General features: G+C 59.7%; 1 protein-coding gene across 1 annotated transcript; it reads left to right on the top strand.

The window, feature by feature from the left end:
• The first annotated feature begins 5,689 nt into the window (after positions 1–5,689).
• On the top strand, positions 5,690–15,519 carry GALNT6 (polypeptide N-acetylgalactosaminyltransferase 6). Its single transcript, XM_088529750.1, has 10 exons — positions 5,690–6,188; positions 7,492–7,664; positions 9,680–9,829; positions 10,242–10,476; positions 11,643–11,760; positions 11,903–12,103; positions 12,664–12,795; positions 13,803–13,904; positions 14,100–14,252; positions 15,406–15,519. Exons 1-10 carry the CDS (start codon positions 5,695–5,697, stop codon positions 15,517–15,519), a joined length of 1,872 nt encoding a protein of 623 aa, XP_088385876.1. The 5' UTR covers positions 5,690–5,694.
• Positions 15,520–16,753: the final 1,234 nt, after the last annotated feature.

The following is a 16,753-nucleotide window of genomic DNA, read 5'->3' as shown; positions in this document are numbered from 1 at the left end:
GGAGTCCCTGGAGTGGGTGAAGGGCAGAAATCACAACCAACCTGGAGAAAAGCTGGCACAAAGGAAACCTCTGACAAAAAGATAAGGCTCCTTTCCAGTGCAGGATGTTTTCTGTGCTTCTCACAGCACCAAAAAAGCCAGGACCGTAGTTTAAATTTATTTTCTGCTAGTTTAACCCAAGGATCCACCCTCCAAAGCAACAGGCTCCACTGCTAAAATGTGAAATCAAAGCTTAAGAAGATATATTTTGTCTGAGAGTTACATATAGCTGTGCCTATTAATTAGTATGGAGTGTGTGTTTGGGGGCTTTTATTCCCAAGCAAGGAATTTGTATTGATCCAGGGCGCTTAAAGCTGTTTTTTCAATAGCTCCCTGCCTCTTAATCCTCCCCACAAGTTGTTTTTGTGGCAATCTCCAAAGACAAGCTTGGAGATTTTAATCTCCTCCGTAACCTGAAAAAATATTTCACAAGTTATAATTAAAGGAGGAAAGAGCAAATTAAAAATCCTTGGAAAATGGGATGCTGGGGTTTCTCCGAGCCGTCTCAGGCCAGCGCTGGTGACACGGGGCAGGACCTGCTTTCAGCCATGTTGTCACAAATCCCTCAGCTCCAAGGGCTCAGAACCGGCTTAATGTGGCAAAAAGAAATAAAGGAAAAACATTCCCACTTTGTCCCAGACAGCAACCCAAAGATCCCTAAGGGCTCAGTTTTCCAAAGGGAAAAAACTTACTCTGGCAGGGGATTCTGCTTCCCCGGGCCGATCGGCTGCTCTGCAACAGCGGGGCTGGCGAGTCGCAACTGCGAGAGTTCAGCGAAAGAAAACTCTGGGGCAGGGAATTTCCCTTCGGTTTTTATGTTAATAGCGCAACCTCCGCACGGCGCCGACACAGGAAATAAAGCAGCAGCGGATCCGAGGCGGCCGAGGGTGTCGAGCAGGGCCTGAAAAGCCAAGGGGTTATTTTGGAGGCTGAGGACGGCCTGGTGGCAGTTTGGCTCTGTCCTTAACCCTGTGCTGGGGAGGGCAGGTGCCTTTTCGTGACTCGGTTTCCCCCTGCTTTTCTCTGGGGATTCATCAGTGCCCCAACACGGAGGCATTTGGGTGGTATTTGGGCTTCCACAACCCGAGTTACCCCCTTTTAGGGTGGCCAATGTTCAAAATAACATCCCCCGAGCCCCAAAGGAGGGTCATTTTGCCCCTGGACCCAACCCAAACCGCCCACATCCTCCGCGCGGTGCAGGAGGCAGCTCCGAAGAGCCGGCCGGGATGCGGAGCTTCCCGCGCGGAGCGGCGGCTCCATGGAGATACCACCATCTAGCGTCAAAACCAGGCGTGAGGAGGCAGCGCTCCGGCCTTGGCCCCTATAGACTCCCAGCACCTCTGCTCAGGCCACTATGGTCCCTACGGGCATCTCTTATTGCCAGCAACCCCCCACCAGGCCCCTATAGCCCCTATAGGCCAGCCCAGCTGCCAGCAGCATCCTTGGTGTCAGGGTCCTATGGCCCTCAGAGGCTCCTGTCACTCCCACACCACCAGTGTACAGTCCCTATGGCCCCTATAGGTCCCCGTGGCTCCCTATATCCCCGCTGTCAGCCCTCTATGGCCATTATAGGTCCCCATCACTCCCTACATCTCCGCTGTCAGCCCTCTATGGCCTCTATAGGTCCCCATCGCCCCCCACATCCCCGCTGTCAGCCCGCTATGGCCCCTATAGGTCCCTATCGCTCCCTATATCCCCACTGTCAGCCCCCTATGGCCCCATAGGTCCCCGTGGCTCCCTACATCCCTGCTGTCAGCCCTCTATGGCTGTTATAGGTCCCCATGGCTCCCTACATCCCCATTGTCAGCCCTCTATAGCCCCTATAGGTCCCCATCGTTCCCTACATCCCCGCTGTCAGCCCCCTATGGCCGTTATAGGTCCCCATCACTCTGTACATCCCCGCTGTCAGTCTCCTATGGCCCCTATAGGTCCCCATCGCTCCCTACATCCCCGCTGCCAGCCCCTTATGGCCGTTATAGGTCCCCATCACTCCCTACATCCCTGCTGTCAGCCCTCTATAGCCTCTATAGGTCTCCATCACTCCCTACATCCCCGCTGTCAGCTCCCTATGGCCGTTATAGGTCCCCATCACTCCCTATATCCCCGCTGTCAGCCCTCTATAGCCTCTATAGGTCTCCATCACTCCCTATATCCCCGCTGTCAGCCCCCTATGGCCGTTATAGGTCCCCATCACTCCCTACATCCCTGCTGTCAGCTCCCTATGGCCTCTATAGGTCTCCATCACTCCCTACGTCCCCGCTGTCAGCCCTCTGTGGCCGTTATAGGTCCCCATCACTCCCTACATCCCCGCTGTCAGCCCCCTATGGCCCCTATAGCCCCCGTCGCTGCCCACGCGGCCGCTCTCCGGCCCCTTCTGGCCCCTGCGGGCCCCCGTCGCCGCGCGGGCGGCGCGGCCCCGGCGCGGGGGCGGCGCGAGGGCGGCGCGGGCGGCCCCGCCGGCACCTGTGGCCCGGGGCGGCGGCGGCAGGTGGCGGCGGCGGCGGCCCCGCCCCGGCCGGGAGGGCGCCCCGGGGGCCGCGCCCGCCGCCGCCACCACCGGGAGCCGCGGCCGGGTGAGCGGCGACAAAGCGGGGCCGCTACGGCGCCCCTGAGGGAGCAAAACGGTGTCGCCGCCGCCGCCGCCGCGTTCCCGGTCACGTCGCGACGGGAGCGGCCGCCCCGGCCAGGTGGGAGCGCGCGGGCTGGGAAAGTCGGGAAGCGCCGGGAAGCGCCGCCGCCGCCCCCGTTGGAACGGGGGTGCACGTGTCCCGCTGAGGCCGCGCGTTGTCGTGACAGCAGTGGCTCGGCGCGAGTCTGCTCCGAGATCCCGCTGCTTTGCTGGGATTTACACCCGTGCGGAACGGAATGACAAACTCGCCAGTGTGACCGGCTGTGACTCAGGGAAAACCCCGTTGTTCCCCCTTTTCTAGCGGTGAAATGGGGTCAATCCGTGTGGTTTTGGCTGCGGTGCATCCTCGTACTCCTGCCTGGAGGAGCAGGATTTGGGGGGCCGAGACGCCCCTGGGCAACAGTTGGTCCTGCTTTGATTCCATGACGGCAGAAACAACCACGCTGCTTTTTTGCTTTTTGCATATTCTTGCTCGGTTGCTTCCTTTTTTTCCCTCTTTTTCTTTCTTCCTCTTTCTCCCGTTTTCCCTTCTTCTTCCCTCTTCCTCCTCCCGCTCCGCGCGGGAGCGGAGCCGCTGCGGGTACCTCCGGCGTCACGGAGGAAGTGTCGCCTGTCACACATGCCCGCGAGCCGCCGTCACGTGGGCCACCGCCAGCCGGGTGGCCCGGCCGCACCGGGGACCGTGCCGCCTCTTTGGGACTTTCCCAATCCCCCTCGACCCGCTCCGATGGCATCGGGCTCCCGAAGGTAACGCCGAGACGCGGCGCCGGACCCAGGTGCTGAATTTGGGGCGGATTTTCCGGCGCAGGAGGAAGCGGGCGCCTGTTTTCGCCGTTGATTCATCGCTTCCACCGAGCGGTTCGCGGCGCGGGGGCGAAAGCCGAAAGCGCCGCCGAGACGGTGGCCAAGGCTCCGGGTACAAAATCCACCGTGGCGCGGCCGGGAGCCGTGACTCACCTCCCGCAGGAGCCTCTAAGGTGTAATTTTATTTCAGACAGGATGCAGGGAGACCACTGTGCTCTTGAGGGGCCGAAATGCCTCCCCACGTGCTCAAATTTGTCCTTTTTGTTCCTAAAAATTGGCCCGAGCGCCCCCGTTTGCGACTCACCTTCGGTAGCCGCCCCGCTGTCCGGGCCAGTTTCTTCTGGAAATGGGTGGAGCGCGATTGCTTTTTTTGTGACCAAACCCTGTGGGTTTTCTCCCTGCTCATGGTGCCTTTTCTGGCCAGGGCTGGTGAGACAACTTCGGGTAGGGAACATGGGAGGATCCTCATCCCTTTAAAGCCCGAAAAGCTCCCTCCTAAAAACATAACCTGTGGGTTATGCAGGATAAGCGCTTTCGGGAGGGCTTCTGCTCCGTTTTGGGACGTTGAGCAGCTCGAATGTGTTTGGCTCCCGGGAAACTTCATCTCTCAAAGGTGACGTTTTTAAGCGCAGTTGGAAAACCTGCCCTGGGGGCCTTAAGGGAAAGATGACTGGGGTTTAACTGGGGAGAGGAAAAGCTGCTTGGGGAAGACGGAGCAATCTGAAGGCTTAAAGCAACACCGTAAGTGTTGGGAAGCGGCGTGGATTTGCGTGGAAAGTGCCGAGATCTCCCGTTTCCTCCGGTGCCTCGGGAAGGCGAGGGCTCCGCGCAGCCCGGAGCGGTGGCCACGTGGACTCGGTTATTTTGCTTTCAGTGGCCCCGAGCGCCCGCGTTGCTGGGCTGCGCCCCGGCCCTCGTGGGGATCCCTTCAACACTCGTTTCTTTCCGCCGCTCTTGGCAGCAACCTGATAAATCGGCCGTGCCGAGCGGCGCTCCGGCTTTAAAACCGCTTTTCCCAGCGCGAGGGGTGCGCTGGGGTCATTTGCCGCTTGCATCACCGCCGTTCCCTCTCAAATAACTTGGATTTTTGAGCCCAAAGCCACTTTGCTACTCCGAGACGCCCTTCACCCCCTCCTCCTCCTCCTCCTCGCACGCCCTCGTGCTGCGGCGGGGCGTATTAGCGCTACGCAAGCAACAAGCCCATCATTACCTTTCCCGTGCTCGCCCTGGGCGCGACGTGGCAGGTAGGAGCCGACGGGAGGGATTCGGGGAGGGCGAAGGGGATTTTCCTTCCTGCAACGAGTCCTTTTCTCGCTGGCTGACCCGCAAAAACGAGCCCTTTAGGTGACCAAAGGGCTTGGTTGGTGGCAGGTGCCCCTTTTCCGCTGCAGGGCACCGGCGCGATTCCCAAGGGAAAGAATAACCAGGAATAAAGGAGGGGGAGACGGCTGAGCGCATGGGGAGGAGGTGGGAATATCGAGCGCCTCCGCGGGGCTCATCCCGGCGCGGAGGGATTTGCCGGAGCCCCCCGCGAAGCCGCCTCCGGAGGCAGGATCAGGCGAGGCCGCTCCTCCCCGCGGAGCTTCCTGCTACGTCGTCCTCCCGCTCAGGTGCAGGGATGAGGCCGGCGGCGAAACGGGGCCGGCGGCACCGAGGGGGTTTGTCTCAAACCGGCTCAGTAAAACTCGCAGCTTTTTTTTTTTTTCTCCTCCAGTTTCATTATGCGCACGCGGTTTGGGGAGGGGGTGGCCGGGGTGGGTGTCTCGGTTGCAGGACTGGACGTGGAAGTGCTGAAGGCGACTTGCTCTGCTGCTCTGCAGCCCCCGAACGTCTCGCGGTGTCAAACCTTGCTGATTTGGGGGTTTTTCTTCTCTTTTTCGGTGCGGACTCGCAGGTTTGAGGGGCTGCGAGAGGGCAGCGCTGCTTGGGAGGGGACCCCAGGACGTCCCTGTGGTCTGGAGCTCGTGGTATTGCAGCTTTTGGGGAGGAAAATGCTGCCAGACTGACAGATTCCTGTTCATTCCTGTGCATGGAGCGAGATCTGTCTTGTACCCAAATAAATCGTGGTGATTCCATTCTCTGCATGGCCAATTCTTGAATTAACCTTAAGTGTGTTTCCCTTCCTCCCAGGTTAGGGAGGCAGAGGAGATGACCACGAGGAGCTGCGACATCCCACGGCCCTGAGCTGCGTGTGGCCCTGATCTCCGGGGCCTCCGAGAGCCATGGCCAACATGAAGCTCCTGCGGAGACGCTACAGCCCGCTGAAGGTGGCCCTGGTTGGGGTCGTTTTTGTCATCTGCCTCTTCATCATGCAGAAGGACGTCGGGAACAGAGACTCGAGCGAGGAGCCCTGGCTCAAAAACATCGTCAACGGGAAGGATCAAGTCATCGACCTGATGATGGGGGCAGTGAACAACCTCCGGGACTCGATGCCGAAGCTTCAGATCCGGCCTCCGGCTCGGCAAGAGGCTCCACAAAGTGCCAGGTCCTGCCTCCCGGGCTACTACACGGCGGCGGAGCTGAGGCCGCTCATGGAGCGGCCGCCCCAGGACCCCAACAGCCCCGGTGCCGACGGCAAAGCCTTCAAGAAGGAGCAGTGGAGCCCGGAGGAGAGCAAGGAGAAGGAGCGCGGCTACGAGAAGCACTGCTTCAACGCCTTCGCCAGCGACCGCATCTCCCTGCAGCGAGCGCTGGGCCCCGACAGCCGCCCGCCGGAGTAAGAGGAGCCTCTTGGCGGGCAGGGGACACGGGCTGGGCGTCGCGGGCAGCTCCGGGGCGCGCACGTGCGCGGGCTTCGCTCCCTTGGGGCCGAAGGGTAGGTGAAAACGGGGCCTCGCGGCGCCCGCGGGATTTTCCCCCGGCTCCGAGCGGCGCGGGGGAAGCTCAGCCCTGGCCGGCTCTCCGCCTTGGCGCCCGTTGTGCTTTGCATGTTATCACCGGGCGGACCGTGGGGCAGGCAGGGCTGGAGCTGAGGGCTCGCAGGGCAGCCCAAGAGGACCCAGGGCCTAATTAAAACCCCCAGAGAAGAGAAAACTGCTGTTTTTCATCCGGGCACAACAGGGACAGGCTGCAGGAGGGCCACCTCGGTGGTGACCACACTCTAAGGAAGGAACCACTGATCTGGGGCTCTGCACACCCCCTGCCCCGGAGCCTGGCGTGCACAGGGCAATAGCCCTTTTCCTCCTTCTTTCCCCCTGGCTCCCAGACTCCCTTTTCCACCTCTCAGATTCCGTTTTCCACCTCCTCGCGCTCGGTTGCGGTCCCCGCACGCCGAACCGTGCAGGGCTCCGCACGTCTGCGCCTACCTGCCGCAGGCCCCGCGGCATCCGGGCAGCCCCCCTGCTTCCCTCCCTGTTTTATTCCAGCCCCTCGGCCGTAATCTTACTTTTTATTTTCTTAGCCGAGTGGAACAGCTTGAGACTGGGGTAGAGCGGCGTGGGGGGAAGGAAGCGGCCCAAACTTGAGAGATTTCATCACCTTCCCCGTGGCCTCCGGTGATGGGCTGTGAGATTAGAGCGTGGCCCCAACCCCTGCCGGGCCGGGAGGCTTTGGAGGGGGCTCCCGGCGAGGAAAAAAAGGCTTGAATAGGAGCTAGAAACGCGGCCCCCGCGTCGCGGCCGGCCCCCCCGCGCCGGCAGGCAATTATCCGTGCCTAGCAGGTGTAGCTGGGACAAAGGAGGGACACCGGGGCCGGGAAGCGAGGCAGGGGCAGGAATGTCATTCAGCGGGCCGAGAGGGGGGCCGAGGTATAAACCGGCGTAAATGAAAGCGAGGGCGGCGATGGCGCGGCCGCCGCGCGGAACGCTGCCCCTTTTGATGTGCGGAGCTCGGCTTGGCCCGGGCACCCACGGGTCTGGCCCGTGCGACTCCCCCCGTTAATAAGAGTGATAAGAGTGCCCTGTATAGGGAAAACCAGCCCGACATGGGGATCCAGGATCCAGCACGGGCTCTGGACGGAGGTTTCCGCCCCATCCGAGCCCGCGCTTTGCCCAAACTCACTCTTTCTTCCCCTCTGGCAGGTGCATCGACCAGAAGTTCAAGCGCTGCCCGCCGCTGCCCACCACCAGCGTCGTCATCGTGTTCCACAACGAGGCCTGGTCCACGCTGCTGCGCACGGTGTACAGCGTCCTGCACGCGTCGCCCGCCGTGCTGCTGCGCGAGATCATCCTGGTGGACGACGCCAGCACCGACGGTGAGCGCGGCCGCGCCGCGGGCGACGCTCCGGAATCCCGGAATCCGTTCCCTGCGCACGCTCCGGTTTTGTTTTCCGTTGCGTGTTGTTTTAACCGGCAGCTCCCTCGTGCTGTGCACAGAGCACCTACGCTCTCCACCTTGGGAAGTGACCCGCTCGTCTGCTACACTGCAATTTGGCCATCCAAATTAGCGCCAGCGACGCTAAGCTAATGACATGGTTCAATGTCAGGGCCGCCTGGAGCCGGGCGTTGGGGAAGATCCTTTCTACTCTCGCCCTGTCCCTAAACCCTGCAGCACCAGAGGTCTGGGGGATGCCAAAAACTTTCGTGCATGCAAGAGGGAAGTGTCTGTCCCCAGCTGGTGGCAGATGGGTGTCCTTTGGGGGCAGGCCACCTGCAACCCGCAGTTGTGGCCACAAAGTCCCCAGGCTGCTTCCCAGGGCAGACCTGGCGCCGAGCTGAGCTCTCGTGGCGAAGGCTCCCCCCTGCTTTTCGCAGAAGCGGCTCCTATTTCCCCCCCTAACAACGAGCCCTTCTGAAAGAGCGCGGCCGCCTCGGCCCCTGCAGACACGTCCCCTGTGTGTGGCTTTGCTGTGACACTGGGCGGCTCGGCGGCGGTTCAGCGACCCTTATTGTGCCACCGCTTTGTGGCAGCCGAGGAGGGGAGGAGGGACGGACCCTCGGTCCCCCGGCAGCCGGGGGTTTTGCCTTGCATTATTCCAATGCTGAATACACTTCACTTCTTTTTTTTCCCTTTCTCCCTTTAAATGGGTCACCAAGCCATGGTCAAGTGCTGGCTCTGCCTGTCCCAGTTCCCCGTGCCGGCGGGTGGCAGCGGTTACGGTTACGGAGAGGTTTCCAGCTGCAGCTGGAGCAGAAAGGAGGCAGAGACGGAGCGGGAACGAGGGATGGAGCAGGAGGGCAGCCCTGGCAGCCTCTCTCTTTTTGGCCTCAAAGGGAAGGAGCCGTCGCCCCTCTCGGCTCTATGCCCGCTCGGCACAGCCGTGCCTGGAAGATGGGATGTCCCTTTGGAAGCCGGGTACCCCAGGAAGGGCAGTTTGGTCCTTTCTCACATGGTGGCTTTTCTTTCCTATAGAGTATCTCTTTTCATTAAAGCACGAGCCGTCCTCTAAGGCCACAGCCAAAGCTGCTTGGTTGGGGCAGTGCTGGAAACAGGCAGGACTTCAGGCCTCTGACTGAGACGTGCGTCTCCAGCACTTGGTTTCTGGATTTTCCAGCCTGTTCCTCTTCGTTTTTGCCTTTCCCTTCCTGGCTTTCGGTTTAGGAGCATCTGATAGAGAGGAAAGGTGCTCTAATTCCCTCTTCTCTGTGCTGTCAGGTCTGAAATTTGCCCCATCTCTCCCTTGGTGACCCCTCATCCGCTTGGTTGGTGAAGTTTTAGCCACAGGTCAAGAGGCTTTTTCACCCCGTCGTTCCTCTAATCCCGGCTAATCTCTCTTTGATGCGGAGCGGGCGGGAGGGATTAGAGCCACCAAAAGGCTCCATGGGGTCGTTTCCAAGCCCCAAGCTCTCTCTTTTAACAATTAAAACCTCTTTCATGCGTGGGGGAACGGGAGGCTCTGCCCAGGCCAGATGTGCAGCCGGGGGGAGCCGGCAGGCCTGGGGAAGCGCCTTGATTCTCAGCTTTACAGAGCAAGCAGGTTAATCCAGGTAAATCCAGTGTTTCCGAGGGTTTATCGTCTATCTGCTGGCACCGCTTCCTCCCTGCAAGGGGAGGCTGCCTGGAGGACCTGGCATGGGGTTCCCCTATGATTTGTTTAAAAGTTACTAGAAGTAGGAATATTCCATGTGCAATATATATAAACTAGCAGCGAGGGAGCGTTTCTCCTGGTCGGAGCTGGGGGTGCTTGTCCGTTCCTTGGCCCTTCCTTTCCCATGTGTGGCCGCAGACCCCGGTGCACGAGGAGGATGGAGGAGCCGGGTGGTCGAGGGCTTCGTGCTGCTCCTGTTGCTCCTCTCCCTTCCCTGACCCCCCATCCCGTGTCGTTCCCAGACTACCTGAAGGACGAGCTGGATCGCTACGTGAAGCAGCTGCAGATCGTGAGGGTCGTGCGGCAGAAGGAGAGGAAGGGGCTGATCACGGCGCGGCTGCTCGGGGCCAGCGTGGCCAGCGGGGAGGTGCTCACCTTCCTGGACGCGCACTGTGAGTACTGCCCTCCCGCGCGGCGCCAGCGGGATCAGGCCTGGGGATTCGGGAATGCGGAGCCAGCAGCCGGAGGCCTCCCCCTGCACGTGGCCGAGCGCTCACAGGAGTGAGAACAGGCTGCCCAGAGAGGTTCTGGAGTCTCCTTTTCCGGAGATCTTCCAAACCCGCCTGGATGCCACCCTGTGCCACGTGCTCTAGGTGACCCTGCGTGTGCAGGGGTTGGACTAGGTGACCTCTAGAGCCCCCTTCCAACCTTCAGCATTCCATGAGACAACCCACGGAGGCCATCCCAGGCCTTCCCAGCACGGGAGAGCTCGCTGAGCGCTCCGCCGGGCGCCCTAGGGCGAGGAGCAAAGGCTGCAATTCCTCATGTGGCTCCCGTGTGTGCAACCCATCCCTGTCCCCGCAGGCGAGTGCTTCCACGGGTGGCTGGAGCCCCTGCTGTCCCGCATCGCCGAGGAGCCCACGGCGGTGGTGAGCCCCGACATCACCACCATCGACCTCAACACCTTCGAGTTCTCCCGGCCCGTGCAGTACGGCAAGCAGCACAGCCGGGGCAACTTCGACTGGAGCCTCACGTTCGGCTGGGAGGCCATCCCGGCCCGGGAGAAGCAGCGGAGGAAGGACGAGACCTTCCCCATCAAGTGAGTGTTTGAAGCAGCGTCGATGTCCCCTTTGGCACAATGTCTGTGCCATCGCCAGAGCGAAGAGCCCTGGTGTCTCCTTGGCAGCTGGGAGCGCTGTTAGCAGGTGCTGGATGAGCTCCGTGGGCCAATTTTAAGTCACTTTTGCTTCTTTTCAAGCAAGCTGTGTTTTCCCTGCTACGTTGGGTTCTTCCTGCCAACAGCAGCTTCGTAGCCTTGCTCCTTCCAGCTGGTTTGAGTCGCTGGTGTGGAGCTGGACGAGCAGAGTGCTCCCTTTCCAGGAGAGCTTTGCCCAAGACGATGGCATCAGCCAAGAGCCCTCGGTGCTTCCACGAAGACATTGCATCGAATGCACTGCGCAGGCTGGCAGCAGCTGGCAAGTGCCAGGAGATGCTTTGGAGAAGCTCCGCGTAGCCTCCTGCCTCTTGGCATCTTGGCACCTTCCTCCTGGTACTCGAGGGAACAGGGTTTTCCCTCTGCCCCTGTCAGAGCCGGCTGTTGTGGGTGACCATTGCCCCTTGATAAACCCAGCAACCTCGGGCTCCCAAAGGGAGAAACCCAGCACGGTGTTTGGCCCTTTCCACATCCTGGCTTTTGGCCCAGAGCACAGCTCCCCTTTGTGGAAAGGTCGGCCAGGAGATGTTTCTGTCCCCATAAAGGTCCCTTTTTTCCCCCAAAGGCTGCTAGTTTGGCTCCAAACAGCATCTAATCTCTCTCGGCAGGAACACAGCAGCTCAGTGAGTCCTTTTTTCTTTTCCTTGAATAAAAGCAAGTTTCTGTTCCAGCCTTCCTCTTCCAAAGATCAGATGGAACAGATTATAAAAGCAAGAGGAGTGAATAGGCTGCCCAGTCACTGAGCTAATCTCTGCCTTTCTCTTCTGCTCTAGGTTTTCAGTAATAATATCCAAGTTTCTCTCTCCTGATTGAGGAGCAGCCAGGAGGCCCCTTGGCAGCTTGGTGCCTGCTGTAGATTTCTTTGACTTCTCTGTCCCCTCGTGGCCACATTTGGTGACTTCTGAGCATCTCTGTCCTTGCAGCAGCCTCTCCAACAAAGCCTGGGGCAGCAGGGCTGTCTGTGGTGGAAATAGAGGATGTGGCTGCTGACATATGAAGTTCACAGAGCTCCCGGCATCCTCTCTTTAGCCTCTGCTTCCGTCTCTTCCTAGGTCGCCAACCTTTGCCGGGGGCCTCTTCGCAATTTCCAGGTCCTACTTTGAGTATATCGGCTCTTACGACGATCAGATGGAGATCTGGGGAGGAGAGAATGTGGAAATGTCCTTCAGGGTAAGAGCAAAGCTTCATTGAAAATAAAAACTTCAGGAAAATCCCTTATTTGGGAGCTCTGGGTGCGATTAAAGGGGCGCTGATGTCCCCGAGCTCCAGGTGGGATCAATGGAGCCAAAATCCCGGGAATCGCTCCCCGCAGGTGTGGCAGTGCGGCGGCCAGCTCGAGATCATCCCCTGCTCCGTCGTCGGCCACGTCTTCCGCTCCAAGAGCCCCCACACCTTCCCCAAAGGGACGCAGGTGATTTCCAGGAACCAGGTGCGCTTGGCCGAGGTCTGGATGGACGACTACAAGGAGATCTTCTACAGGAGGAACCAGCAGGCCTCGCAGATGGCCAGAGAGGTACCTCGCCCTTCCCCAGGGTGTGGGCAGCTTTTCCTTGGTGAATGGCAGCGCCAGGGTGTGCTCCACAACATGGAACATCCTGGGATCCTGGCCCAAAGGCTGCAATCCTGCAGGGACCCCAGATCCGGAGCAGAAAGCAAAAACTCTCAGCAGGTTTAACTCGCAGGGGGCTGGCGAGTGCAGGTGGAAAGATATTGCCAAATATACACGTGTGTATGTGTACATCCTAATGTTGCCTTAACATTTCCTGGTAGGAAAATACAGATTTCCCACACCATCCAAGCATTGTGAAGGGGTATGAATTTGCTTTGCTTTGGCAACAAAATATTCCAGCTCTCTTTGCAAGCAACAGAGTCTGAGGTTGCCTGCACGGGCCAGACATTGTCTTGCAAGACTCTTAATATCTGCCTTGGTCCTAGCTGTACTAAGGCACGAGCTTGATCTTAAGCAGGGGGTGGATGGTGAAGCTGGGAGGGGCTGTTTGCTGAGCCCTGGCTCTGGGTTTTGTTGCTCGCTTTGGAGATTAGTTTAATTTTCTCACGTGACTTTGTTGATAGAAAACGTATGGTGACATTACAGAACGGCGCAGGCTGAGGGAGAAGCTACACTGCAAGAACTTCACCTGGTACCTAGAAACCATCTATCCAGAGATGTTCATCCCGGACTTGACTCCAACTTTTTATGGAGCAGTAAGTATGTGGGAGACCACAGCTTGCTCTGCCAGCCCCTTGGGCTTAGTCCTGCTCTAGAAATAAGCCGTGGCAGTGAGGTCTCCAGGACACTGGGCTTTGCTTCTGGCCTTAAACCAGCAAAGAGGAGAGCGGTGGGAGAGATCCTGCCTTTCCAGTTCACCTGGGCTGCTGGTGAGTGGCATCTTTCACCAGCTGATGAGGCTCTTCGGGCTCTGTCTGACAGCACAAGGCAAGGCCGAGCGCTGGAATCCGGCAGAGCTGGTTTGGGGCGAGTTGCAGGGGCCCTGAGGGGATGTCACGCTAGGCTAAAATTGGCAAAATAAGCAAATTTCCGGGAGAGTTCGAGTGGCCTTAATGCCACCGTCTCTGGCTTTTAGCCTGTGCAAGGTGAAACTTAATCTACCAGCTGGAATCTTGCTGTGCAGGAGGACCAGGCAGAGGGGGATGAGCTGGATGCTGCAGGGATACTTGGCATTGGCATCGATACTTCTTCAGCTCCTGTGTAGCTCTAAGCCCCGAAGGGCAGGGATTTGCCCAAGATCATGTGCGGAGCCGGGCCGAGGAGCTCGGGTTCGGATCCGAGCTCCCCCGCGACAGCCGATCAGCCCTTCTCCGCCGTGGCAATGTTGTGAAACCAGTTTGCAGAGATGCAAAACGCATTTAGACGCTTCGGTAAAGCCACATGCTGGCTCCCATCCAGCTCTTAATGCAGCTCTTTTTTCCCGAAACTTTGGCCAAGCAGCTCAACCTTAGGCTTAAATAAATGGCACGAGCTGCAGGAAGGCACCTGGTGTGACGGGGAGGTGCTGGCAGAGGCGTCGTTCACATCCTGGAAACGCCGAGAGACCCGGACCCAGGGCTGGGTGCAAGGAACGTGTTTGCACAGTGATATTTAGGCGCCTTGTGAACCCAGAACACAACTCTGGTCCCCGCCCAAGCAAGTGACAAGCCCTGAGCAAAAGGGACCCGGACCTGAGCTCTCTGCTCCCCACTCTTTCCCACAGATAAAAAACGAGGGGACAAAAAGCTGCCTGGATGTCGGGGAAAACAACCACGGTGGGAAACCCCTCATCATGTACCCGTGCCATGGGATGGGAGGCAACCAGGTAGGCACCTCACGTTGCTGCTCAGAACTCGAACAGCACTTTTGTCTGTGGCAATTTCCATCAGTTACTACTTTCCCTTGTGGGTTTTTTTTCCCAATTTTTTCATTGGGGCATGGAAATTCAAGAAGGGAGCCTGGCTGGCCCCATGCTTGGCGTGACATCGGTGTGACACCCCTCTCTGCTCTCCCTCGGCAGTACTTTGAGTACACGACGCAGAGGGACCTGCGGCACAACATCGGCAAGCAGCTCTGCCTGCGCTCCGGCTTCGGGCCCGTGGAGCTGGGCGACTGCCAGTACAGAGGGAAGGGCTCGCGGGTGCCCCCCAACGAGGAGTGGGACCTGACGCAGGTGAGGAGGGCAGAGCCCGCGGCCGGAACGCTCCCGCTGCGGCGCCTCGCGGGGAATTTCAGGGCGGGAGAGTGTCCAAGTGGGGAGAGGAGCCGGGGAGCCCTCTCTGCCTCCCCCTCCCCCTTGCTTGCCCCTCTTTTGCCCCCCCGCTTCTTGCCTGCCCCTCTTTTGCCCCCCCGCTTCTTGCCTGCCCCTCTTTTGCCCCCCCCTCCCCCTTGCTTGCCCCTCTTTTGCACCCCCCTCCCCCTTGCTTGCCCCTCTTTTGCCCCCCCCCTTGCTTGCCCCTCTTTTGCCCCCCCCCTTGCTTGCCCCTCTTTTGCCCCCCCCCTTGCTTGCCCCTCTTTTGCCCCCCCCTTGCTTGCCCCTCTTTTGCCCCCCCTTGCTTGCCCCTCTTTTGCCCCCCCTCCCCCTTGCTTGCCCCTCTTTTGCCCCCCCTCCCCCTTGCTTGCCCCTCTTTTGCCCCCCCGCTTCTTGCCTGCCCCTCTTTTGCCCCCCCCGCTTCTTGCCTGCCCCTCTTTTGCCCCCCCCGCTTCTTGCCTGCCCCTCTTTTGCCCCCCCCGCTTCTTGCCTGCCCCTCTTTTGCCCCCCCCCTTGCTTGCCCCTCTTTTGCCCCCCCCTTGCTTGCCCCTCTTTTGCCCCCCCGCTTCTTGCCTGCCCCTCTTTGGCACCCCCCGCTTCTTGCCTGCCCCTCTTTTGCCCCCCCCGCTTCTTGCCTGCCCCTCTTTTGCCCCCCCCGCTTCTTGCCTGCCCCTCTTTTGCCCCCCCTCCCCCTTGCCTGCCCCTCTTTTGCCCCCCCTCCCCCTTGCCTGCCCCTCTTTTGCCCCCCCTCCCCCTTGCCTGCCCCTCTTTTGCCCCCCCTCCCCCTTGCCTGCCCCTCTTTTGCCCCCCCTCCCCCTTGCTTGCCCCTCTTTCTCCTCCCCCCCCGCTTCTTGCCCCCTCTTTTTCTCTTCCCCCCCCCCCCCCCACTTCTTGCCCCCTCTTTTTCTCCCCCCCCACCCTGGCTCTTGCCCCTCTCTTTCCCCCCCCCCTGCCTCGGGCTCTTGCCCCTCTTTTTCTCCCCCCCTACCCCTGGCTCTTGCCCCTCTTCCCACAAACCTGGGTCCCCCCCGTCGCACAGAGGCGCAAACCAGGTGCCCCCTTGGTGTTTCGCCAGGACCGTCTGATCAAAAACGCCGCCTCCAACCTGTGCCTGTCGGCGAGGGGGAAGCACCCGCTGCTGGCGCCCTGCAACGCGCTCGACTCCCACCAGCGGTGGCTCTTCACCTAGAGCAGAGCAGAGCGGCGCCGAGACAGCCCTGGCCACCCCAAACTGCACTCAGGAAACCGGAATCCAAAAACTTCCTCCCTTGGGTTTTTATTTTTTATTTTTTTCCTCTTTAATTTAAAAGAAGCGAAAGCCTTAAATATGCTGCAGGTCACGTTTGCCTTGAATTCAGTCCTGTGCCTTTGGAGGGATCCAATGTTGGAAAATGCAGAGATTATTTTGTGGTCTCGCTTCTTCTGAAGCAAAGCAAGAAAAAAAAAAAAGGGAAAAATCTCCCATTTGCGGCCAAGTGTCACATCTAGAGCTTATCCAAAGCCAAAGTGCCTGGACCTGGCTGTGCCAGAGGGGCTCAAGGACAACTCGCCCTAGTTGCTTGACCCCAGTGCAGCCCAGGGAACAGATTTTGACCAGCAATAACACGAGGAGCCTGAAAAGGAGACGGCAGCAGCGGCTGGAAAGCACCAGCCGCGGCCTTCCCTGCAGGGACCTGCTTGGGCAACTCCATAGAAAGCAGCTGGGGGAGTTTTTGAGATCCAGCTGTGCCGCCCCGTGGTGTCACCGCGGTCCCGCGATGTCACCGGGTCCCGCAATGTCACTGCTGCCCCGCGATGTCACCGCGGCCCCGCATGCAAAAACCCGGCTTGGAAATTGCTGCCAGCAGGACGGAGAGCGCAAAGGGTTTGTGCTGCAAACGGGAAGGGACCCACGTCGGAGCGCATGGAGCTGGCGGCAGCGCGGCCGGCGCCGGGAAAGGGCCGAAGTCGCCACGTCGGGAGGCACAAGATGAATCCCGGGATGGCGACGAGCTGGGATGCAGCTTGTCCCCCGCGGCCACACGAGCTCCTCGCTCCCGGGATGGGATTTGGGCTGCTCTGAGCCCGGTGCCTTGGATTTCGGGCTTGGTTTTGGAGGGGGTCGATAACTTCTTGAGTAATTTTCCCTTTGCTGGGGTTCTGTTTGTCCTTCTACTAATTTAAAAGACGACGAGCGCTGCTCCTGGGCTGGTACGAGGGGACGTGCGAGTCCCCGAGCCCCAAATCCGGGTCGTCCGCAGGAGCAACGGAGCCGGCTCCCGCATTCCGGCTCCCCCCTTGGCCAGCCTGGCCCCACAGTGTCTTCCAGGGCGTCGCAGGAGCCCGACTGTGAAACCTCCTCCCTTTTCTCTCTGTTTGTTTAAACCTGACTACTGTAGTTTACATTATTTTGTTTGCAAGGATTTTGTTTGTTTGTTTAGGTT

This window comes from Tinamus guttatus, unplaced genomic scaffold (genome assembly GCF_059628265.1).
Source record: "Tinamus guttatus ecotype Peru unplaced genomic scaffold, ASM5962826v1 Tinamus_guttatus_pri_ptg000344l, whole genome shotgun sequence".
In the NCBI taxonomy this organism is placed as follows: domain Eukaryota; kingdom Metazoa; phylum Chordata; class Aves; order Tinamiformes; family Tinamidae; genus Tinamus; species Tinamus guttatus.
Note: the sequence above shows the minus strand (reverse complement) of the source record. Positions and strands in the feature narration are given on the sequence as shown.

Excerpts from the sequence above, each read along its gene's own strand:
- GALNT6 (XM_088529750.1), top strand. The coding sequence starts at position 5,695 with ATGGCCAACATGAAGCTCCTGCGGAGACGCTACAGCCCGCTGAAGGTG. Across the intron at positions 7,665-9,679 it reads GGACGACGCCAGCACCGACG|ACTACCTGAAGGACGAGCTG; the intron begins GTGAGCGCGGCC and ends TGTCGTTCCCAG. Across the intron at positions 13,905-14,099 it reads ATGGGATGGGAGGCAACCAG|TACTTTGAGTACACGACGCA; the intron begins GTAGGCACCTCA and ends CTCCCTCGGCAG.